Source organism: Ailuropoda melanoleuca, chromosome 3 (assembly GCF_002007445.2).
Source record: "Ailuropoda melanoleuca isolate Jingjing chromosome 3, ASM200744v2, whole genome shotgun sequence".
NCBI classification, from domain to species: domain Eukaryota; kingdom Metazoa; phylum Chordata; class Mammalia; order Carnivora; family Ursidae; genus Ailuropoda; species Ailuropoda melanoleuca.
Window position 1 is genome coordinate 28,631,274 of NC_048220.1, and position 23,271 is coordinate 28,654,544.

At 46.9% G+C, this 23,271-nt stretch overlaps 3 protein-coding genes across 7 annotated transcripts; 2 read left to right on the top strand and 1 right to left on the bottom strand.

Annotated features, from left to right (window-relative positions):
• Positions 1-1,578: 1,578 nt before the first annotated feature.
• Positions 1,579-8,651, top strand: TMCO6 (transmembrane and coiled-coil domains 6). 5 transcript variants are annotated; one of them, XM_019795652.2, is made up of 13 exons: positions 1,579-2,029; positions 2,206-2,318; positions 2,425-2,538; positions 4,237-4,352; positions 4,457-4,640; positions 4,881-4,985; positions 5,162-5,247; positions 5,479-5,595; positions 5,815-5,926; positions 6,041-6,227; positions 6,388-6,482; positions 6,875-7,042; positions 7,285-7,553. In XM_019795652.2, the coding sequence occupies exons 1-13, from the start codon at positions 1,618-1,620 to the stop codon at positions 7,396-7,398; spliced, it is 1,923 nt and encodes a 640-aa protein (XP_019651211.2). In that variant the 5' UTR covers positions 1,579-1,617; the 3' UTR covers positions 7,399-7,553. The 5 variants fall into 5 exon arrangements, with proteins under 5 accessions (XP_019651211.2, XP_002912662.2, XP_034512020.1 ...); XM_002912616.4 differs by lacking the exon at positions 2,425-2,538 and having other exon boundaries at positions 7,285-8,651; XM_034656129.1 differs by having other exon boundaries at positions 6,875-7,553.
• Positions 7,622-10,016, bottom strand: NDUFA2 (NADH:ubiquinone oxidoreductase subunit A2). Its single transcript, XM_002912562.4, has 3 exons — positions 9,856-10,016; positions 9,627-9,733; positions 7,622-7,825 (listed from the first exon to the last, which is right to left on the bottom strand). Exons 1-3 carry the CDS (start codon positions 9,954-9,956, stop codon positions 7,734-7,736), a joined length of 300 nt encoding a protein of 99 aa, XP_002912608.1. The 5' UTR covers positions 9,957-10,016; the 3' UTR covers positions 7,622-7,733.
• A 108-nt stretch (positions 10,017-10,124) lies between these two features.
• Positions 10,125-22,362, top strand: IK (IK cytokine). Its single transcript, XM_011220111.3, has 20 exons — positions 10,125-10,287; positions 10,823-10,889; positions 12,784-12,876; positions 13,367-13,426; positions 14,471-14,638; positions 14,809-14,923; positions 15,387-15,457; positions 15,555-15,601; positions 16,696-16,859; positions 17,972-18,080; positions 18,424-18,463; positions 18,624-18,843; positions 19,095-19,113; positions 19,791-19,869; positions 20,150-20,230; positions 20,481-20,538; positions 21,487-21,575; positions 21,774-21,882; positions 22,055-22,089; positions 22,174-22,362. The coding sequence occupies exons 1-20, from the start codon at positions 10,272-10,274 to the stop codon at positions 22,199-22,201; spliced, it is 1,668 nt and encodes a 555-aa protein (XP_011218413.1). The 5' UTR covers positions 10,125-10,271; the 3' UTR covers positions 22,202-22,362.
• Positions 22,363-23,271: the final 909 nt, after the last annotated feature.

Here is a 23,271-nt window from a genome sequence, read left to right on the forward strand (position 1 = left end):
AAGTACTCCAGTAGGTGGAGGAGGCAAACGCAGATTCAGACTACAGTCCATAGGGAAGAGGACTCACAGAGGAGAAACTAAGGACTTGTAGGAGCTTTGGAGAAAGGAACAGCTAGCTCTGTGTTAGAGAGGACATGGGGCTGTTTTTTTACAGGGTTGACAGTGTTGTTGGGCAGGTAAGTGCAAAAAAACAGAGTGGGCAGCTGTAACTGTCTGGGCAGACATTTTGCCTGGTGACTTGGATTACCTTCCCCATCAGGGGAAATATGTGGGTGTTAGAAGCAGCCTGTCCCAAGACAAAGGAGATAAGACCCAGACTTTATCCCCAGCCAGAGCATGGTGCATAGCAGTTGCTCAGTAAATGGCTGTCCCAGAGCTGGGTGCATGCTGGACCTGGAGAGATGTGGGGGCAGGATAATGGTCTGCAGATATTTAACTAGGTGGTTTGTGGAAGAGATTAAAGAAAATTGACTCCAAGAGGTGGAATTAAATTCTAGGAAAGGAAGTTGGTTTGAAAGTGCCAAATCCTAACCACTAGACCACCAGAGGAAGTTGATTTGAAGAACAGTTTCCTTTCTTGGATTTGTTCTTACTTGTACATTTCCCTAAATAGTAGCTTTCTAAAAATTAGAGACCTCCAATAATTTTTTTTATTTTATTTATTAGAGAGAGCAAGAGCACAAGCAAAAGCAGGGGGAGTGGGAGAGGAAGAAGCAGGCTCCTGGCTGAGCAGAGAGCCCGACTTGGGGCTCGATCCCAGGACCCTAGGATCATGACCTGATCAGACAATAGACGCTTAACCAAGACTGAGCCACCCAGGCACCCCCTCCAATAAAAATTCTTAACTGCTACCAGGACTCCCCACTCTCTTGGAGCTGTGAAGGGCATTTGGGGAGCAGAGGACATCAAACAATTACACTGTAACTTCATGACAGTAAAAATGGTTATGAAGTATATGGTGCTATAGGCTCTCATGACAGGGACAGAGGTCCAATAGCTCTGAGTAGGGGACATTGGAATTGAGATCTTGACGGTGGTGTTAATTAAGGGAAGGGTGCTGGTAGGGGGGGCAGGCAGAGACAGGGCTCTAGGCAGGGCAATAGCCTGCCAAAAGCCTGTAAGAGGAAAAGAGGAGGGCTTGTTCAGGGAACAAAGAGAAGATCCCAGGAGAGATGAATAAGGTAAGGTGCCCTTCCAGTGAACACTGAAGAGGTATGCAGGGATTAGACCATGTAAAGCTTATTTTGCCACAATTTGGATTTCAAGGGTGAGGAACACAGTTTTTTAATTCACCAGTGTTTCCCCAGTGCGTAGTAGTTATTGGCGCTTAAAATTTGGTTTAAGTATTACTTTATCCCCAAAATACTGAAATTCACTTTTATGCAGAACAGTGAAATAATTATATTTGTCTCATTTTCTTCACACACGCATAATGGGGATAATTGTCGTTGTGGAGAACACTCAATAAGGTAATGCAAATCCAGCGTTCATCAGTGGGAGCTGAGTTTTTGGTGAAATCTTCCTAGAACTCGGGGTAGTTTTGAATGTTCGTCTACGGTGTGTTAGGTGTAGGGAGGCTGTATTTGTTGAGCGGAAGGTGACGCACTGGCAGTCCGGATGGGGGTTGAGCTTCTTTGCTGGAATTGGGAAAGAGAAAGAATTGGGAAGGAGAAATACCAGAGGCAGAGCGGGCGCTGCCCTCCGCCGCCCAGGTCCAACCCGGCCTCTAGCTTTCGCCCCGCCCCTCCCTGCCCTTGCCCCACCCTATTCTACTCTCCCTTCGCTCCGCCCCTCCCTCGGTCCGCCCGCCTTCATTTTGCACTGTGCTCCGCCCACTCGCACCTCTTCCGCCCTGCGCTGCGGCTGCGCGGTACGTCACGTCTTCTAGGCTCGTGGACCGGTTTCCTGGCTCTGGGCTCGGTGCGACTTTTCTTCGGCTCCGCCATGTGGAGCGGGCGGCAAGGCCGCCTCAGGCCGGTGGGCTGCGTCGTGGAGGAGCTACGGTGCCGTCGGCGGGAGCGGGAGGCAGGTGCGGAAGGGCAAGGGAGACGGGAAGATGCCGGCGGGGGCACCGTAGCTGCTCCACTATGGAGGAGTGGTGTGGTGTGGTATGGCGGTCGGGGATAAGATGAGGCCCCCGGGTCGCAGACGGGATTCAGGGTCCTAGTTGCACCTCCTACGTTCAGCCGGCTCCTTTGCCCCCAGCACTGCGGAAGGCGCGGAGGGAACAGCAGCTGATCAGTAAGAGGCTGCTGAGAGACGACGTTCCGGTGGAAGCCGAAGGGGGATGTGTGGCCATGATCCTCGGGGAAGCTGAGGTGAGGGGACCGGGTGCGCGGTGAGTTCTACGCCTACGGGCGCCACATTCCTTTTGAGGTCCGCGCCAAACCTGGACGCGGCCCCTCAATACCTCCATTCATACAGTGGGCCAAGCCGGAAACCGGGGAATCATCCTCGAGAACGCTGCCCCTCATCCCCACATCAACACATCAAGTCCTAACCGTTTTTCACCTGAAGAGCTCTGGCGTCCTTACGATGGTGAATATCGCAGCTACCACTGTCCTCTTCTCCGTACACTCACAGTAGCCTTCCAACAGGTCACCTGCATCTATCTATGCTTGCCGCCTTCAAGTTCGCATCAGTCAGATGTGTCTCTTAAAAATCCAAAAACCAGGGCGCCTAGGTGGCTCAGTCAGTTAAGTGTCTGACTCTTGGGTTCAGCTCAGGTGATGATCTCTGGGGGGTGAGATCCAGCCTCCCCCTCCCCAGTCAGGCTCCGTGCTCAGCATGGAGTTGGCTTGAGATTCTCTCTCCCTCTGTCCCTTCCCTTGCTTGTGTGGGCTTTGTCTTTCTGTCTCTCTTTCTCTCAAAAATTAAATCTTAAAAAAAAAAAAATCCAGGGCGCCTCGGTGGCGCAGTTGTTAAGCATCTGCCTTCGGCTCAGGGCGTGATCCCAGCGTTCTGAGATCGAGCCCCACATCCGGCTCCTCCGCTGGCGGCCTGCTTCTTCCTCTCCCACTCCTCTGCTGTGTTCCCTCTCTCGCTGGCTGTCTCTGTCAAATAAATAAATAAAATCTTAAAAAAAAAAATCCAAAATCCTTCCATCCCAGACGGATGGCCTAACGTTTGTCTACCTCCAACCTTGCCAGTTTACTCATCTTAGCCAAAATCGTCCCTTTTCAGTTTTTCAAAGAATATACTAGGCCTTTAACTGTCTCAAGATCTTTACATTTGCTTTATCTAAAAGTGGGTCCCTTTTAATATTCTGTCTTGACAGCATGCTTGTTCATCGTTTCTTTAACTGGACTTCAAATCCATGGGAATCTAGACTCTATCTTATTTGTTGTCATTGAAAACTCAGGTGCCCTATAGTATCTGGCATATAGTAGATGGGTCATTATTTATTGAATAATTGAATGAATGGCATGATTAGTTTTAGCTGATTTATTCATTCAGCAAGCATTGGGCATCCCCTTTGTTTATTTTGTCTGTTTTGTATATGTTGTTTACAAAAGCCCTCATGCCTAGGTTATACCATTGGTTCATTGGTTCATTGTGTGCTTACTTTATGCCAAGGCACTGTGCTGGGGACTGAGATACACAAAGATGAGGGAAGTCCCTTTCTTTGTGGTACTTGCAGCAGCCCAGTGAAAAAGACTGGCGTGCTACCACCTGTCATGAAGGAAACATGAGGCACAACAGAAACCCCTAAGTCTGTGAAAGGAAGCCAGAAAAAGCTTACTTCCCAGAGGCAGTAATAGGGACAAGTCTGAAGAGAATGGAGGACCTGGAGAGTATCCCAGGCAGAAGGAATAGATTGTGCAAAAGCTTGGAAGCATTAAAAGACAAGTCATGTTATGTTGGGTGGTGTTGGAGTATAGGTTTGCATGGGGAGAATGGCTAGGGGGTAGGTTGTGCCAGACTGAAAGGTTTAAATGTTATCCTTGAAATAACTCTGTAAGAAGGCAGGAAACATGTTATTCCCATTTTTCAGGTGAAAAACTGAGGTTTAGGTTCCTTGTAAAGTAAGTGGCAGGACTGGTATTTAACCCAGTTCTGATTCCCTCTTCTGTCTACTGCAAGATTGATGCTTATTAGCCATATTAGTGTGAATGACAAGTTCTAGGGATGGTGGGACATTAGAGTGCTCACAGGTGAAGTGGGCAAAGTAGGACTCATGCTTGCTTTCTGGCAACTTTGTGTTGCCATCGCTCCTCTCCCTGTCCTGCGCTCCAGATCCAACAGTTCCTCCAGTTGGCGCAGCGGGGGACAGAGGAAAAAGAGAGAGAGAGGGCTCTGGTCAGCCTTCGTCGAGGCTTGCAGCACCCTGAGACGCAGCGGACCTTCATCTGGTCAGTATGGGTAGTGAGTGGGGGCCTGGGCCTCTGAGGGATGGACAGGAGTGTGGAGGGGATGGGCCACAGGCTGAGCAGGGCTCTGGTACTCACTCATGTAGGCTGGAGGGCAGCATGCGGACCTTGGTCGGGCTTCTGACCAGCAACCAAGCCCTGTTGCAGCTAGAGGCCGCTCGGTGCCTTCATGAGCTCTCTCATTCTGAGCAGTCTGCGGTGGCTGAGGCCTGCCTGCCAGCCACTTCCTACCTTCTCACCTACCTCTCCGGTCACAGCTCAGACTTTATAGTAAGCCCCGTCCCTTCCTACCTTGTTCTTGGCTTGGATTTAAATATTGTGCTTTTGGGTCTAGTTTGAGCTGGCACATAGGGGGAAGAAGAAAATTTGTTTCCCCTAATGTTCATAGCCATCATCTTCTGCTCCCTTTTGCCCAGCGCCTCAAGGGCAAGACTGTTCATCCTCTGCACTCCCACCCCCACCTTAGCCTGAGACAGTCCATGCCCCGTGCTTTTGTTGTCCCACCCTCAGGAGCTCTGTCTGTATACACTGGGTAACCTGATTGTGGAGAGTGAGGCTGTGAGAAGGCAGCTCCTGCCACAAGGCATTGTTCCAGCTTTGGCCGCCTGCATCCAGGTAAGCATCCACTTACTTTCTCCGTCCTTGAGCAGCCCTCCCCTGTCTTGTCTCTACATGCCCCCCCCCCTTTGTTTAGGCAGCTCCAGCCTCTGCCCTCTGCTAAGGGGTTGAAAGTCACAGGAAATCTTATGACCCAGCTTCCAGAGTCAGATCTCTACCCTGTCTACTTCTAGTCCCCTCATCTGACTGTGCTGGAAGCCCTTGGATATGCCTTGTCCCAGCTCCTGCAGGCTAAGGAAGCTCCAGAGATGATCATCCCGTAAGTAAAATTGTGTCTCCAGATGTGGAGGCAGGTGTGACCTATTTGCTAATGTAGTCCCTGGACACCTGATCAAGTCTTGTTTCCAAAATTGTTGAACATTTTAACTCGATGTATCTGGTTGGGAAGAGCTGTGGATTTGGATACTTTCCCACCTGCTGTTAGGGTTTGGGAGGAATGTCTGGCATTCTTGCCTTTTGTGGTTCCAACTCACAACTCTCCTGTTGGCAGCTCCGTCTTGGGCTCCGCTCTCCCCCAGCATATCCTGCGACTGTTGCAACCTGGCCCAAAGCTGAACCTTGGGGTCGCTGTGGAGTTTGCCTGGTGCCTGCACTACATCATCTGCAGGTAACACAGACCGTTTGCAGAAGTGCCACAGACTTGCCCTGGGGCTCCCTTCCAGACACTTGGGTTTTTGAACTTTGGCTTCTGGAACTGCAATGAGTTTTCTTTGTTCTGTGGTCTTCTCTGCTTGGACCCCAGGAAACCCACTGGTTTTCCAAAGGCCATTTACCATCCTGAAGATGGGATTGACTGAGTAGTGACTACTTGCTTTCTGTTGCCTAGCCAGGTCAACAACGCCCTGCTTATCTCCCATGGGGGTCTATCCATTCTGGGGATGCTGCTATTGGACGTGGCTGGGGCTGTCCAGAGAACTGAGGATGCAGGACTGGAGTTGGTAGGTGAAGAGGACAGGTCAAGATCTGGGCTACCTTTCTTCCTTCTTTGCTCCTCCTCCACTATGTAGGTAGTCCCTTCCGTCTTACACTGTACTTCCAACTTGTCTCTGCAGCTGGCATGCCCTGTGCTTCGGTGTCTAAGCAACTTGCTAACAGAAGCAGCAGTGGAGGTTATGGGAGGGCCAAATCAGCTCGAAGATGAGCATGTTGTGGCGGCCTTATTTATCCTTCTGCAGTTCTTCCTCCAGAAACAGCCCAGCCTACTTCCTGAGGGCCTCTGGCTCCTTAACAACCTCACTGGTACGTACCATAATGTGCCTAGGCCTAGACTTTTAGATTCTGGGTATGCTTCTTCACTGCCTGGGCTGAGGTGGGTAGGATTGGGGCCGGGGGGAGGGATGGGGGCGGCCAGGTTCGGGCCCCAGTTTGAGGGACTTTACCCTGACATTTTCCCTTCCAGCAAATAGTCCTTGTTTCTGTACCTCCTTGCTCTCTATGGATCTGATCGAGCCCCTCTTGCAGTTGCTGCCAGTTTCTAATGTGGTCAGCGTATTGGTAGGTATTGGGGTCGCTTAAGTCCAGGACCTGATGGCCAAAGTAAAAACACTGGGAGGAGGCTTTTGTACTCAGAAGTACCCTTACCTGTGGACTGGCAGGGGGTGTGGTATGGACGGCTTCAGGGCCAGACCAATCTAGGTGTGAATCCCTAAATTGTTTTACTAGTTACTAACCTTGGGCAAATCAGCTTACCACCTTGAACTTTAGTTTCCTCATGTATAATTTGAGAATAGCAGTGCTACCCGAGGCCAGCTGTGGGGATTACAAAACATGCATGTAAGTGCTTGGCACGGTGCTTTACCATGTGGTCAGCACTCCTTGTATTTTAGCTATCATTAGCCTTTAGTTTTCATCCTCTGTGGGGACTGTGTATACACGTCTCTCTGCAGGTGCTCACAGTTCTATGCAACGTGGCAGAGAAGGGTCCTGCTTACTGCCAACGTCTGTGGCCAGGGCCCTTGCTCCCCTGCTTGATGGGCACGCTGGCCTCCTCTGACACCGAAGTAGTAGGTCAGAGTTTAGAGCTGCTGCAACTGCTGTTCCTCTATCGGCCAGAGGTGAGTTTTGGCCCTGGTACCCCTATTCTGAGGCCTCTCATCTCCCCATGGCCCCTTTCCTTCCCATCCTATAGTCACTTCTCTGGGCCTGGCAAGCCTGTGTGGACTCCAGGTCAGAACTTCCAGCTTCTTTTTGGGAAGGCACTCTTTGAAATAGAGGTGGGCTAACCTATAAGGCTGTGGAAATCGAGTGTTGGGGCACAGGGACCCAGGTGTGGAATCCTTTTCTTCCCTGTCCTCAGGCTGTGGAGGCCTTTCTGCAGCAGTCAGGGCTGCAGGTCCTAGAAAAGCATCAGGAGGAGGCACAGCTCCAGGAACGAGTGCATGCTCTTCAGCAGACAGCTCTTCACAGGTGACCTGGCTTCTCGATGTCACTCATTCAACTCATCACCTCCCCCACTCTCAATTTCTTTGCCCTTGGATCCCCTTTTGAGGACTTAGAAGCATAATGACATCTCGTGCTCTCTGCTCCTATGTCTGGGACAGAATAAAGTTTTATTTTTATATTAAACTGCTTTGCCTCGGTGGCAGCACGATAAGTGGCGGAGGGTAAAACGAGGACAAGAACATCCAGAGATGGCATTTTTCAGCACAAGCTTTATAAAGAACAAATGAACACTTTTTTTATATTGTACTCAGTCCAAAAGAGGCCAAGCTGTAGGGCTGTTGCTGTTAACAATCAGTGGAGGCTTCAGGCTTTGCCACTTAGCACATTCTCCACAGCTCTGGTTACCTGATCAGCACTGAAGTTGTTCAAAGAGACATTCTTCTCTTGTCCAAATGCTGAGGAGAGAGAAAGGGGACTAAATATCTAGTATGCACCGTGGGGGTTACCAAAATATTAAAAGATCTTTGTCTTCAACTTTGTCTTGTTAGAATGGAAAAAGTAGTATAGAGATATGACCGAGGTGTATTTGGGATGCCTAGAATTTATCCAGGGGGTCTCAAACACATCTAGGAAGCCCAGGTCCTAGGAAGTCTAGAATTGTGGCTGATTCTGGGTGGCAGCAGTGGGAAGGAAGGTGTTTCAGGGAAGTTTTTATTAACCACTATGAACAGTGCTTTGCGTGGGCCTAGCCTTGGCTGGGTGCCACTTCTGTGGCTCCTGTAGTACTGGTATAATACACTAAAGTAGGGGCGCCTGGGTGGCACAGCGGTTAAGCGTCTGCCTTCGGCTCAGGGCGTGATCCCGGCGTTATGGGATCGAGCCCCACATCAGGCTCCTCCGCTATGAGCCTGCTTCTTCCTCTTCCACTCCCCCTGCTTGTGTTCCCTCTCTCGCTGGCTGTCTATCTCTGCCGAATAAATAAATAAAATCTTAAAAAAAAATACACTAAAGTAATTTGCGTCCATCTCCTCCTCTAGTCTCCTTGCTTTTCCCTCCTCCAAACAATTTTTAATGCATACTGCAGTTATCTACTGTTAGAACCAGACTACCTTAGGTATGACTTCTTTTCTCCCGGCCCCGACATTCCTAGAGGAAGGCCTACTATGTGTCAAGCAACATAACCGTAATTTTCAGATTGTGGTAAACTTAAATGGAGGGTATAATAAAAAGGAGCAAAGGGCAACGTTACATAATTTGCCAGGGAATGCCTTATTAAGGAGGTGATATATAATTTCAGACCTGAATAACAACATAAATTCTAACCAGCTAGCCATGAAAATCTGGTAGAAGTGCATCCTAGGAAGAGAGGACAGGTGTAAAGGCTAAACCCTGCTGTATCCTAGCTACATAACGTTAGGTATGTTCCATAAAAAAATTTTTTTTGGTAAGTTCTATGCCCAACGTGGGGCTTTAACTCATGACCCAGAGATCAAGAGTTGCATGCTCTAGGGGCACCTGGGTGGCACAGCGGTTAAGCATCTGCCTTCGGCTCAGGGCGTGATCCTGGCGTTATGGGATCGAGCCCCACATCAGGCTCCTCCGCTATGAGCCTGCTTCTTCTTCTCCCACTCCCCCTGCTTGTGTTCCCTCTCTCGCTGGCTGTCTCTATCTCTGTCAAATAAATAAAATCTTTAAAAAAAAAGTTGCATGCTCTACTGATTCAATCAGCCCGTGCCCCTGTTCCATAAGATTTTTTATTCGCCTTTCTAACCTCCACAATGAGAAAAGAAAGACTCCACCCCCTCATACAATTAATGAAGATTAAATGACATTTAGGCAAGGAAGTACTCAATGGAAACCTTAGCATTAAGTGCTCAACAGAGTCATTATATGCTTGTATTATTGAGATTCTCACACTACCTGAAATGGCACTGTCCACAAATCATGTGTAAGAACCCACTTCGATAGGAATTGAGCATCTCTCTCTTTTCCCTATCTGAACCCTGTTCTGAGTTATGAAACCGACAGCTCCTGGTCCCTATGCAGGACAGGGCCCGCCTCCACATTGATATTACTCGAGAATCAGCATTCTAGAACACCGCGAATGTAAGTTTATCTGAAACAACGTCAAAAGCAAGGCCTAAGTTCCGAGTTCCAGTCTCCCTACAGGTTTTTCTGTGACCCTGGATGGCCCTTCATCTTCTCCAACCCCTATTCTCCTGCCGGGTTCCCAGATCGCCCGCTTTCCCGGCTTACCGTAGCGGGCCCAGAGTTTGGGCTGTACATCAGAACACTCGCGGATTAGAATGGGCAGGCCAGGGTTCGCCTTCTTCAGCTCCACATAGCGTTTCTCGATGAATTCCCTATGGGGCGGGAGAGAAAGCCGTGCGTGCTGTCTACGCGCGGGCCTCCCCAAACACCCAGAAGGTAGAGGTCATGACCTAGGCGCCCCGAAGCCTACCGGCCCTACCATCTTGCGCCTCACCTGACGCCCTGGCTGCCGGGCGAGCGCTGGCACAAGTGGAGGCGAATCTCACGCAGGCCAAGTTTGGCCCCGATCCCGCGACTCGCTGCTGCAGCCGCCATCTTCGCGGGTGCCTAACTCCCCAGCCCAGGACTTCCGTCTAAGCTCTCCAAGAAGACCAATCGCGGCCCCTCCTGTTCCCGCGATAGTTAGATGACGTGAGGGGGCGGGGTAAAGTTTAGCCAATACCTTAAAATCATTGCAGAGGAAGCGCTCCACTTCTTCCCATTTTCTCCGCGAGCGGGTGGTAGCGGTCGGTCTCCGGAGCGCAAAGCACTGTGGGCTTGTTCCTGAGGTGCATCGTGGGAAAAATCTTGTCCCGGCAGGGTTGTCTTTGGAGCGTCAGTCCCTGCCGGCGTTGAAACACCGCAGACGAGATGCCAGAACGAGACAGTAAGGCTCGGGTCATTTGTCCTTTATTACCTGCAGGACCTGGGACACTTGGCGCGTTGTTTTCGCTTCAGAGTTTAAGCCCTGTGTGAGTGGTGTGACGCTGGAATCTGGCGAAGCCGTTTGGTCTCGAAGCCGAGCAGCTCTGGACTATTGTCTCTAAGCTTTGTCCTTGCCCCAGTGACGACGGGTGTGTTTTGTCTGTGAACTACCCCCTACCGCCAGCATTTAATCTTGGGTTGCGCCAGTTTATCTTACTCGCAGAATCTTGGATGTCGTTTTCCGGAAGTATTTGCTGATCCTCCAGCGCTGGTTTAGGGGCCGCCTCCTCTGCACCAACAGCTCCTTGTGTTTTCTCACTTGGGCGCTTACTACTTTGTGTGGTCACTGTCGCTGTTTTTGCCTGTGAGCAGTTTGACGTGAAAACGTCAGTATTGTTCACTATTGTAGTCCGAACTTTCGCACAGGAACTGACATGAAAGAGATTGATTAAATTAATGCCGTTTTTTTTGTTTGTTTGTTTTGTTTTTTTTATAAGGCGAACCTTTCTCCAACCCTTTGGCTCCAGATGGCCACGATGTGGATGATCCTCATTCCTTCCACCAGTGAGTATTTCAGCCTAGGACTAGGGGCATGAACTGGGGGATGAATAGAGTGGTGTGGGAATGGAGAAGGAATTCTAAATGTCTTGTCAACAATGATGGTGAAAAAAATTGTACCACTTGACCCTTTATCTCTAAACTTTAGCTGGATCAGGTCAACTGCATAAGAGTATTAGAGGGGGAAGTTCTGGCTGAGAGGGTGCTAGTTTTTAAAGTTAATGTTTAATTATACATGATACAGGAATCGATTCTTGTAGAAAATTAAAGTAGAAGTAAGGGTAACGTTCCTTTTGATAACATCCCCAGTTCCAGTCCCTTTCTTAGAGGTAACCACTGTTCGTTTTTTACATGTGTCTTCTCTTCCTACTTTTAAAAAAAAATCCATGTATATACATACATGTATGTCTGAAGAAGATATGTTACTATTTAGTAAGTTGAAGTATTAAAATTAAACGGCATATATTTATATCATTTTGTTGCTTGCTTATTTTCCCCACTCATTGTTTGGGAGATTATTTTCATGGCAGTGACAAGGACTCTGTCCCTTTTTTTTTTTTTTAAGATTTATTTATTTATTTTAAAGATTATTTCAGAGAGAGAGAGAGAAAAAGTAAGAGTGTGTGAGCATCAAGGAGGGACAGAGAGAGGGGGGAAGCAAACTCCCCACTAAGAGGAGCCCCAGGCAGGCTTGATGCCTGTGCCTTGATCTCTGGACCTGGAGATCACGACCTGAGCCAAAACCGAGAGTCAGACACTCAACTGACAGGTTGCCCCAAGGACTCCTTCCTTGACTAGACTTTCATCAGGCTTCTCTGGGGTCCATTTTTGTCTAGGCCTGTTGGGTTCAGTTTTAGCAAAGAATGCTGCTAAGCCATTTTATGGAGAGTCCCTTTAAGTAATCAAGTAGATCCAGTCAAGCTCCTTTTTCCCCACCCTTGATGGCTAACCAAGTTCCTATTAGTAATTTTTTTATAAATCCCCAGTTGTCCCAGTTTTTTTTAGAGTTGAGTTTCAGTCCTTCTCCCCTATGGCAGTAGTCTTTATTCCTATTACAGTAATCTTGAACAGTTTCTTCCTTGGGAACACTTAGCAGGATTCTTTGCTAAAACTGGGCACAGTAGGCCAAGGACGAGACTCAGTCAGAAAAGGGCTCAAAAGGGCCTGACTAAAGTTTGGTCAAGGAGTCTTTGTCACTGTACTGATGAAAATTGTATCTTATATCATCATTGCTGTTTGCAGCACATTTGGAAAACACTGTCACAATCTAGTCTCTGGTTAATGGACATTTAGGTTGTTCCCAAGTTTTTATTACTTTCAAAGCAGAAATTGAGGGGTGCCTGGGTGGCTCAGTCTGTTAGGCATGTGCCTTTGGCTCAGGTCATGATCCGAGGATCCTGGGATCAAGCCCTACGTTGGGCTCTTTGCTCAGCTGGGAGTCTGCTTCTTTCTGTCCCTCTGCCTGCCGCTCTTCCTGCTTGTGCATGTTCGCTCACTCTCTCTCTGTCAAATAAGTAAATGAAACCTTAAAAAAAAAATGCTGAAATTGAACCGTTTTTACATGCCTTTTTATACATCTATGCCAGTAATTAAGAAAGCTGAATATAGGTGAGTGGAGTTGCTAGGTCATAGGATATACACACTTAAATTTTGATATAGCCAAATTTCCTTCACATTGGGTGTACTGACTTACGTTCCCTTTGGCAGAATATTCACTTTACAAATTCCCACACATACTTGATTTATCAGACTTTATAATAGTCAACACTGATGCATTAAAGGTGGCATGTTTTTGTTTTAATTTGTATTTTCCTGATTTCTGGTAAAGTTAACCATGTTTTTTATATATGCCTTTTCCAATTCTTATTGGGGACTAATTTTTAAAATCTTTGCCTTCTAGATCAAAACTCACCAATGAAGACTTCAGGAAACTTCTCATGACCCCAAGGGCTGCACCCACCTCTGCACCGCCCTCTAAATCACGTCACCATGAGTAAGTTCTGGGGTCTTCGAACCTTTCTCCCATCTCCTTCCTACAGAAAATCTACGAACTATATGTTGTAGGAACTGGAATCCTGCTTGTTTTTTGAAGCCTGTGATTCTGCTTCTCTCTCACTGGAGGTGGAAGCTCCAGTGAAGACTAGGGCATGCTAAGATCTCAGAGTATGTTCCACACAGCACTTGTACTACTACAATTGCTGCTAGTTCTTAAAAGGGCAGATTTCAGGTCCATTTGAACCGTAGGGACTCAGATACTGAGGTAGATATTGGGGGATGTAGAATTTTAATAGTGCTTCAGGTGGTTGTGGCGCTTTCTAAAGCTAAGAACCACCTACCTACAAATAGAGATCTGGGTCTCCGCATGATCAAAGCTGTTGCTTTGCTCCGTATTTTAGGCTTTTCTTCAGTCCTCAAGGCCAGTTGTTGGGGGTTTCTGGGGCTGTGGCAATATTTTGCTATCACTGAATTTCTTTCTCTTCTAGGATGCCAAGGGAGTACAATGAGGATGAAGACCCAGCTGCACGAAGGAGAAAAAAGAAAAGGTGAAGGAAGGATGGAGAAGTGTTGGACTGTAAGGTGGATAGTGATTGTTTGAAAGGAGTAGGCTCTAGGAGTTATGAGGCTAGAGATTGAGGTTTTCCTTTATTATCTTGAGGTTCTCTGCTTTAGTGGAGAGGAGTGATAGGCAGAGTGGCCATTTAAGACTGGGGTCAGTGTGCAGTATTTTAATCTCATCTTTACCACTTCTTAGCTGGATAACCATGGGCATATTCGCTAACATTTCTAATCGTCAATATACTCATGGGTAGAACAGAGTGATTTCATAACTTTATTAGGTTGTCATGAGGATCAACTGTGATAGTGTGTGTAAGCACTTAGCACCAGCGCCTGGCATGTTGTAACCACCCAGTAAATCTTGCCTGTCATTACCACCATCATGATCGTCATTATTTGTAAGATACTAAAATTTCTGGACCTGGTATTTTGCTGTTCCTCTCTTCTGGGGAAAAACCAGCAAGGAATGATTTTCTTTCTTTCTTTCTTTTTTCTTTAAGATTTTATTTATTTATTTTTGCGAGAGAAAAAGAGAGAGCAAGCGAGTACGCGTATGAGCATGAGTTGGGGGGAAGGGCAGGGGGAGAAGCAGACTCCCCACTGAGGGGGAGCGTAATGCGGGACTCAATCCCAGGACTCTGGGATCATGACCTGAGCTGAAGACAGACTGAGCTTAACTGACTGAACAACCCAGGGGCCCAGGAATGAGTTTCAGTTGAAATTTGGAAGGTGATAAAAATTTAGATAACTTCCTAGTTGCCCTACGGAAAAGTCTCATACCTCTTAGAGACTTGGTGATACAGAGTTGGGTGGCATTAAAGAATTCTGAAATGACAGATGGAATGTTCTGAGGTGGCGTTGAAAGTATATCTGGGAGCAGGAAGATGCTATAATTCTGATTTTGAGGACTGTCCAGAGGTGGCCAGCAGTTCTATGAGGACATGTATGAGCTTTCACCAGGCAGGAACAATTCTGCTGATCTTGCAATAGCAGCCGGTGAGCCTTATGCATTTGTTTTTCTCTGGTCACAGTTATTACGCCAAGCTCCGTCAACAAGAAATTGAGAGAGAGAGAGAACTAGCAGAGAAGTACCGTGACCGTGCCAAGGAACGGCGAGATGGCGTCAACAAAGATTATGAGGAAACTGAGCTGATCAGTACCACAGCTAACTACAGGGCTGTGGGCCCCACTGCCGAAGCGTGAGTACCCAGGCGGCCAGGGCACGATTCCCTCAGCATCCCAGAGTCCTACAGTCACAGTGTGAATTCTTCCTAACACTTTCCCCACTTTGGAACCCAAGTTGAGCCATTTCAAGAGGGACTTGGCACTCACAAAGGACTATTCTAATGTGGCTTCTTTCATTATACAGGGATAAATCAGCTGCAGAGAAGAGAAGACAGTTGATCCAGGAGTCCAAATTCTTGGGTGGTGACATGGAACACACCCATTTGGTGAAAGGCTTGGATTTTGCTCTGCTTCAAAAGGTAAGCTGTGGTGGGTGGGTAGAGAGTAATTCTAGAATGCTGAATCCTCCCGTATGGGCCTTTCAAGGTGAAGGAGGGAGACTGCTGTCAGCCCAGACCATATAGAAGGGCTAATGGTGGCTCTTGCTTAGGACTAATTGCTACTTATCCTTTAAGTCTCAGCCTCAATTTTATTTTCCGGGGGGAGGGGGGAACCTTCCCTGATCACCCAAGTATGGTTAAACCCCATTCCTCATTTCCCACTTCTTGTACCATTGCATAGGTCTTTTATTTCACATATCATAGTTATCACATTTTGTTCATTTGTTTGTCTCTTCTGCTGTAAGCTCCATTAGGGCAAGGACTATATTGTCTTGTTCAGTATTGAGTTCTTAGTTCCTGGCACAATGTGGTAAGTAGTGGTGTTAGATAAAAAATAATGTAAAATGAATAAACGTCTAAATCTTTCATGCTTCCCTGTTAGGTACGAGCTGAGATTGCCAGCAAAGAGAAAGAAGAGGAAGAACTTATGGAAAAGCCCCAGAAGGAAACCAAGTAAGTAAAAACCGGGAAAAGTTTGAGAGTTTAGGTAAGTGGGACCTAAAGTAGGAACACATTTGGCAAAAAAGAAAAAATGTTTTTGTCTTTTCAGGAAAGATGAGGATCCTGAGAACAAAATTGAATTTAAGACACGTTTGGGTAAGTACAGAATTTCTACACTAGTGATTGTGTATTTTAAGTGAATCGTAGGGAGTTTAATGCTCTGAGCAGGATATGCTTTCCCTTTCTCTCAAACTGCTTTCCTCTCTTTCTTTCTCCCAGATTAGCTGGTTCTCTTAGAGTACTCTACCAGAACTTAGATGTGGACTTAGTCATTTCCTGTATGTTATTAATGTCTCCTCAGTTAGCTTGGAAGCTCTTGCGGATTGTGGCTTATGCACTAAGGGAGGTAGCTTATAGCTTCTGTGTTAAAAGAGGTAGCATGGTTGGTGATTAAAAGTTCAGAATTTGCAGTCAGAGACCTGGGTTTGAGTCCTGGTGATGAAACCACACTAGGGATGTGATATGAGGCAGTTGACATCACATTCTCAGTGCCTGTTTGTTTGTCTGCAAAAATAGGGTTAATTAGGGGCGCCTGGGTGGCACAGCGGTTAAGCGTCTGCCTTCGGCTCAGGGCGTGATCCCGGCGTTATGGGATCGAGCCCCACATCAGGCTCCTCTGCTGTGAGCCTGCTTCTTCCTCTCCCACTCTCCCTGCTTGTGTTCCCTCTCTCACTGGCTGTCTCTATCTCTGTCAAATAAATAAATAAAAAAAATCTTAAAAAAAAAAAATAGGGTTAATTAACCTCTTGGGATTATTGGAGCAACAAAAAATAGTATCTGCAACATGCCTATCATATTGAGCATGTAGCTGACCTGGGTTTTCCATGACCGTCAATATACCCTTAAACCTCATCGTTCTTGGGCCTAATACAATGCGAGGCCCATAGTGTCCTTGAGAAGACAATGTAAAAGAGTGGGTGGGAGCTCAGGCTTTGGAGTTAGACAGGCTGGGTCCCATTGTTTATTCTCTTGCTTAGTAGCTGTATGTCTTTAGGTAAATCACTTCACTCTCAGCTTTAGTATTCTGATCAGTTAAAAAGAGATAATAACGTGTACCTTAGAAGGCCTTTGTGAAGATTGAGGCAATAGTATTTGGTGTGGTGGGTGGCACAGAGTAAGCACTTACTAAATGGCTGCCATTATTGTAGAAGTTTCTCAGTGGCTATGCTTGCTCCTTCCTCTTTTTGTAGGCCGCAATGTTTACCGCACGCTCTTTAGGAGCAAGGCGTATGAACGGAATGAGCTCTTCCTGCCGGGCCGCATGGCCTATGTGGTAGACCTGGATGATGAGTATGCTGACACAGACATCCCCACCACACTTATCCGCAGCAAAGCGGATTGCCCCACCATGGAGGTAAGTGATCTGAGTCCTGAGAGCCTGTCATGTGGGCCTCAAACCTGGGCATCAGCCTGCATTCTGCCCTGGACCACATCTACCACATTTAACCCATCACTAAGTCCTGTCCACTTTTTACTTCCTCATTTCAGTTGAATCCATTCACTTTTCTCTATTCTATCGGTAACATTCCAGTTGAAGCCGTCATGTCTTGCTGGACTATTAAAAGATGCTTCTATTTTGTTTCCTCACTTTCACTCTGGTTTCTTTCCAGCATTTTATTTTATTTTTTTATTGAGCTGTAATTCATGTGCCATATAATCCACCTTTTGAAAATGTACAGTTCAATGGCTTTTAATATATTCATAGAATTATGTAGCCATCACACAATTAAAAAAAATTTTCATCCACCCCCCCGCAAAAAAACCCTCTGTACTCTTTAGTCATAAGCCCCACAATTGTCCTATCCCCTTTTCCACTGTGATTTTTACATATGGCCAGTGTGATCTTTTCAACATGGGAATTTTTGTCTCACCACACTTGAGAAGCTTTCAGTGATTTCTCACTATTAGGATAAAGAGTAAAATCTTTGTTGTGGCCTATGAGCCTCTGCAACTTCTGGCCTTCCAAGCCACTTTCTCGCCACGATTCCGTTTGTTCTCCAGTGAATCCCAGCTTTCTTGAATGTGCTAGGTTCCCTCCCTCCCTCCCTCCCTCCCTCCCTCTTGCTTTTGTTTTAGGAGAGAGAGGATGAGCAGGGGTGGGAGGGGCTGAGGGAGAGAGAGAGTCTGGAGCAGGCCTATTGTGGAGCCCTGCTCATGGGGCTCAGTCTCATGATCTTTAGATCATGACCTGAGCCGAAATCAAGAGTCAGATGCCCAACCAACTGAGCACCCAGGGGCCCCTAGATTCACTTTTGACCCAGACCTTTGTATATATCATTCTGTGTGCCTAGAATGTCCTATGACACCTCCTTTCCCTGTTTTTTACCTAGTTGGTTGTAATTTATCCTTCAGTTGGTTGAATGAGTGAAGAGATTCTTGCTCTGAATGGATGAATGAATGAAGGTGAATGAATGAATGAAGAGATTCTTGCTCTGTGGATAATATCCTGGTGCTTGGGGTTTTCAGGCCCAGACCACACTGACCACAAATGACATCGTAATCAGCAAGCTCACCCAGATCCTTTCCTACCTGCGGCAGGGTACCCGCAATAAGAAGCTCAAGAAGAAGGATAAAGGTAACCTGGAGGGTTAGGAAGAGAAACCTGAACTCTGGAGGGGCATCTGAGGGTGGAACCAAGGTTTCCTGGAGCTTTCTGCGTGTAGAACATTGGGAGGCTCTTGGGGAGCAGAAAAAATGGGAGCAATGGAGCATTAACAAGGAGATGGTTACATCCAGGTTCTGTCTGCTTGACCTACCCAGGAAGCAATTGGTCAGCCTTAAGGCTTGAGAAGGGAGATTATGGGGAGCTTTTATCTCACCTTCTAAACAGATGTTTAAATGGGCATTCAGACTTGAGAGTACGGTTAGGCTGAGTGGGAATCAGGAATGTTTTCTTCACTACTCTTTTTATATTTTAGGGAAGATGGAAGAGAAGAAACCCCCTGAGGCTGACATGAAGTATGTATCCTATCCCTGTCACCTGCTATGTGTGAGGAAAGGGTTCTTTGTTCCTTGTCTTTGGCATTTTGGGGAGGTCTTGATGTGAGAATCTGGAGAAATGGCCAGGGAAAATGGAAGTGTGTATGACTTTGGCAGCTGGTGATCTCTGTTTTTCTAGTATATTTGAAGACATTGGGGATTATGTGCCGTCCACAACCAAGACTCCTCGGGACAAGGAGCGGGAGAGATACCGGGAACGGGAGCGTGATCGAGAGAGAGACAGAGACCGTGACAGAGAGCGGGAGCGAGAACGAGATCGGGAGAGGGAGCGGGACCGAGAGAGAGAGGAAGAGAAGAAGAGGCACAGCTACTTTGAGAAACCAAAAGTGGATGATGAGGTGAGATATGGCCCTGGTACCAAGTGGTGGAGCTACCCATCCCTGTGCCTGCTCCGCCAGACACAAGATTTGTCATATAGGTGCCTCATGGCTCCATAGCAGCAACTGGGTCCACTAATCCAGGGTGGAAAGCATCCTGAAAATGAAGCAAGAAGTGGGTAGGGAATTGATTCACAGATCAGTCAAGTGGGGGAGAGATGAGTGCAAATCCCTCATGGCAATACTCACTTCAGTTTCTGTTTTCTTTCCAGCCCATGGATGTTGACAAAGGTGGGTGATATGTGAGACATCTTGCATTCGCTCTGGCAGTCTTGGGCTGAGAGGATGTCCTAGAGCTCAGAGCTGGCAAAGGTTGGGATTGTGGGACTTCCTGGTCTGAGTTCTCATTAAGATCCACATCTTGCTCCGTGATATAGAAAGAAGATGAGTCTGGAATTACCTGCATCTTCCTGGGCGATGGCAGGGCGTATTTGCTGTTAGATAGAGTTCCTCCAGCTGGGGGTTTCTGAAGACATGAGGGAGGTCGAACTGGCAATATTCTGTGTACATAACCTCATCTCAACCAGCGTAGCTCATTATTTAAGGATTCATTTATTTTCGAGATAGTGCACACATGCACACAGAGTGGGGAGAGGGGCAGAGGGTGAGGGAGAAAGAAAATCAAGCAGATTTCCCACTGAGCGAGAAGCCTGACAGGCGGGGCTTGATCCCAGGACCCTGAGATTGTAACCCGAATGGAAACCAAGAGCTGGCTGTTCAACCCACTGAGCCACCCAGGCGCCCTGGAGTAGCTCACTATTAGTTGGAATTTGATTAAAATTTTGTTAGCTAAAAGTTTTTTCTGTTGCTTAAAAAAAAGATTTTACAAAAACAGGTTGGAAGTATGTGTGGGGGGTAAAGGTAAGTTCCTTGTTTTTCAGTCTGAACAGATCTCTCTTTCCCCCTAGGACCTGGATCTGCGAAGGAGTTGATCAAGTCGATCAATGAAAAGTTTGCCGGGTCCGCTGGTTGGGAAGGCACTGAATCATATCCTTTATTTCAGTATGTTGCTGGATTCTAGAAAACTGTTGTCCCGTTTTCTTTCTAATTCTACCTACCTCCCTGCTTCCCTACAACCCCCGGCCCCCACCCTGCTTCTTGCCTTTTATAGTAAATTTTGACAGGGATGTGGTCATTATGACTTTCCCATTTCTCAGATGACCATTCAGGTCCTTAAGAGTTTTCATTTTGGGGCTTCTGGCCCTTGGCCCTTCCTTCTTGAGGCTTTTCTACTATAGGTGGAATTATTTTCTTTAACATAGTGTATGCTGAAGAAGCCAGAGGACAAGAAGCAGCTAGGAGACTTCTTTGGAATGTCCAACAGTTATGCTGAGTGTTACCCAGCCACGTACGTGAGACTGTTAAGGGAGGCTGGGATGGCTGGAGAACAAGTTGTGGGGAGGGAATGAAGTGGAAATTCGATTACCTGGCACAGAGGGGTACTTCTTGGGTGAACTGTTCTTTTAGGTGCTTAGTGGGAGGTTTCGGGTGGAGGGGGGGTTGGTCATTTTTAGGCATATAGCATCTCAGTTGGATAGGTTTCTGGATAAAGCACTGGGGTCTGGGTCTGCACCATCTGTTTGACTGTTTCTCTTTAGGATGGACGACATGGCTGTGGACAGTGATGAGGAGGTGGATTACAGCAAAATGGACCAGGTAAGGAGTTGGAAGGGTGAGTGGGGAGTCTTGGGCAGTTGCTCTTTGGCACATACCCCCTTCCGCATTTCCCAAAAGATGTGTGTCTCATTTTCTGGGCCTTAACCTTCCGTCAGCTGCAACAGTAAGAGCAGCAGCATTGTGGAGTCATGGGAAGATTAACTTTTAAAGTGCTTGTACAAAATCAGATGAGATAGGCCAAAAATAGATTTACTTTTATTTCCTACAAAGTGCCAGGCTTTGATTTTCCACAGTAGGCAGTAAGCAAGCCTTTAGTGCATAAATAGAAAGGGTAGAAGGCATTTCAGTGTAGAAAATAATTGAATTGTATTCTAACCAGGATTGAAATATTCTTCTCTGGTCTTAAAAACAAAAATAGTCTAGGGGTGCCTGGGTGGCTCAGTCAGTTAAGTGTAAGACTCTTGATTTCAGCTCAGGTCTTGATCTCAGGGTCATGAGTTCAAGCCCCATGTTGGGCTCCATGCTGGGTGTGGAGACTACTTAGAAAACAAAAACCCCACAAAAACCCTGACACAACACCATTAATGGTGAAGAGATTTCATCTACTTTTTCCTTGTTTCTCTTTACTGCAATGGTTGAGCCTGGTTTAATTCCATCTTGGAGACTAGCTTAACCCTGGTTCTGCCACTTACTAGTTATATGACCTTGCCAGTTTATTTTACTGCTTGTGCCCCAGTTTACTCATTCATCAGGAGAGTGGAGAGGAATATGGTTCTCTTTTAATAGAGTTTGAGAGAATTAAATACATGTTTAGTGTTCAGAGTAATGCCTAGTATGTAGTAAGTACATAGTAAGCATTTATTATTTATCAGGGTGGGATTTATGAATAAAGAAACAGGATAGTGGGAAACCTGGCTTTAGTAAGGGCTAAAACTCTGTTTCCACTGACATTTCTTCCTTCCCTGTGCCCATTCTGTCCTCCAACAGGGTAATAAGAAAGGACCCTTAGGCCGCTGGGACTTCGATACCCAGGAGGAATACAGCGAGTATATGAACAACAAGGAGGCTTTGCCCAAGTGAGTCGGTACTAAATATGGCCAGGGAGTGAGGAGAGGGATGATGGGGTGGGCTAGCCTTCACCAGGTTAGAGGGTGTAGCCTGGCTGAGACATTCCTAAATAGATTGTTTAGTCACAGGGCCATCTGGGAACACCTTGGTACTGCTATGCAACCTCTGGTGCCTTCTTTCCCCCAACTGTCCTTTATTTTTCTCAGAGCTGCATTCCAGTATGGCATCAAGATGTCTGAAGGGCGGAAAACCAGGCGCTTCAAGGAAACCAATGATAAGGCAGAGCTTGATCGCCAGTGGAAGAAGATCAGTGCAGTAAGTAAGATCACCTCTTGAGTGGACTTCAGCTGGAGGAGACACTGGCCCACAGATGCAGGAACAGGCAGAGGGTTGGAGAGCCAAGGAAGTAGGAGAGAAGTCAGGCTTGTGCCTCAGGTGATCTTAGACTGACAGCGTAATTCTTGGGTATAACTGTTCTTTTTTGTAGATCATTGAGAAGAGGAAGAAGATGGAGGCTGATGGGTGAGCACCAGCATTCTTCTTTTGGGACACTGTGGGAATTGCTTAGAGTATTGATTTTATGCTGACTCACTTCTTCCATTTCAGAGTTGAAGTGAAAAGACCGAAATACTAATCTTCAGTCCAAGTCCAAAAAGATTCCCCACAAGGATGGGCTCACCAGTGCTTGCTTTCTACAACGCCCAAAAAAGTTGTAAGATCTCTTTTTGTGAATGTATATAAAATGTTATTGTATAATCACTTAGTTCCATTAAATCTGGTTAACCTATTAAATCATGTCTTCTCTGTTTGAGCATCATCCTTCCCGGGCCCCTGAAGCACTAGGAGGGCTACTAATTCCACTGATCTGTAAAATGCCCATGCAGAAAGTTAGCCCAGTCCTTCTCTGAGCTGTGGTTTTAGATTCCTTGACAGTAAGGATCCTAGCCAGGATGCCTAGTGAAGAAGGAAGTAATGACCTCACCGATGGGCAAGAGGTAGATAGAGGAACATAAGGATGATTGGTCTCCAATGTCAGTCATTCAGGCCCATTTGGGGGCCTGTTTTTAGCATAGAGATTCCAGGGGAATTAGGGTCCACCCAATGGGCTGCCAGTCTGATCCCAGGGTTATGCAGGACTAGGCTGTAGGTGAAGGCAGCTGATGAGAATCACTTGGGGAACGAAAGTGCATTTATGCTTTCCTGAGAGCTTTAGTAATTCTAAGCACAAATTGCTGCTTCTTTGGCTGAAGGGATAACCTTGGGGAAGTGCCTTGGGGGATTCCTATGCTAAACCAGCAGGGCTTGGTGCCCTTCAACACCCTGAAATGTTTGCCAAGGCCTAAGGCAGATCCCTTGGCCTCTGAATCATTCTATCTCCAACCTTTTCCTCCTCTCTGCTCGTTGCCAGCACTTTGGTCTGGTGCTCATAAGGGTCATCCCTTTTTTTTTCTGGCTGGATCCCTAGCTGCCACTGCCTGCCCTGAGCCTAAGACCTGTGGCATCAGCACATACAAGGGAAGCTAGAAGGCCACCTTAACCTTTGCCTTGCCTTTGGTCACTTTCAGCTTGATAGGGCAAGAGAATTTGAGGAAGGCAGCCTTGTGCATGGCATGTAGGAGGTTGAAATTGGGCTCTGTCTGCAATAGCACATAGAATGCTAATATCAGACAGTAAAGGACACCCTGGTTTCATGGTTGTAGGCAT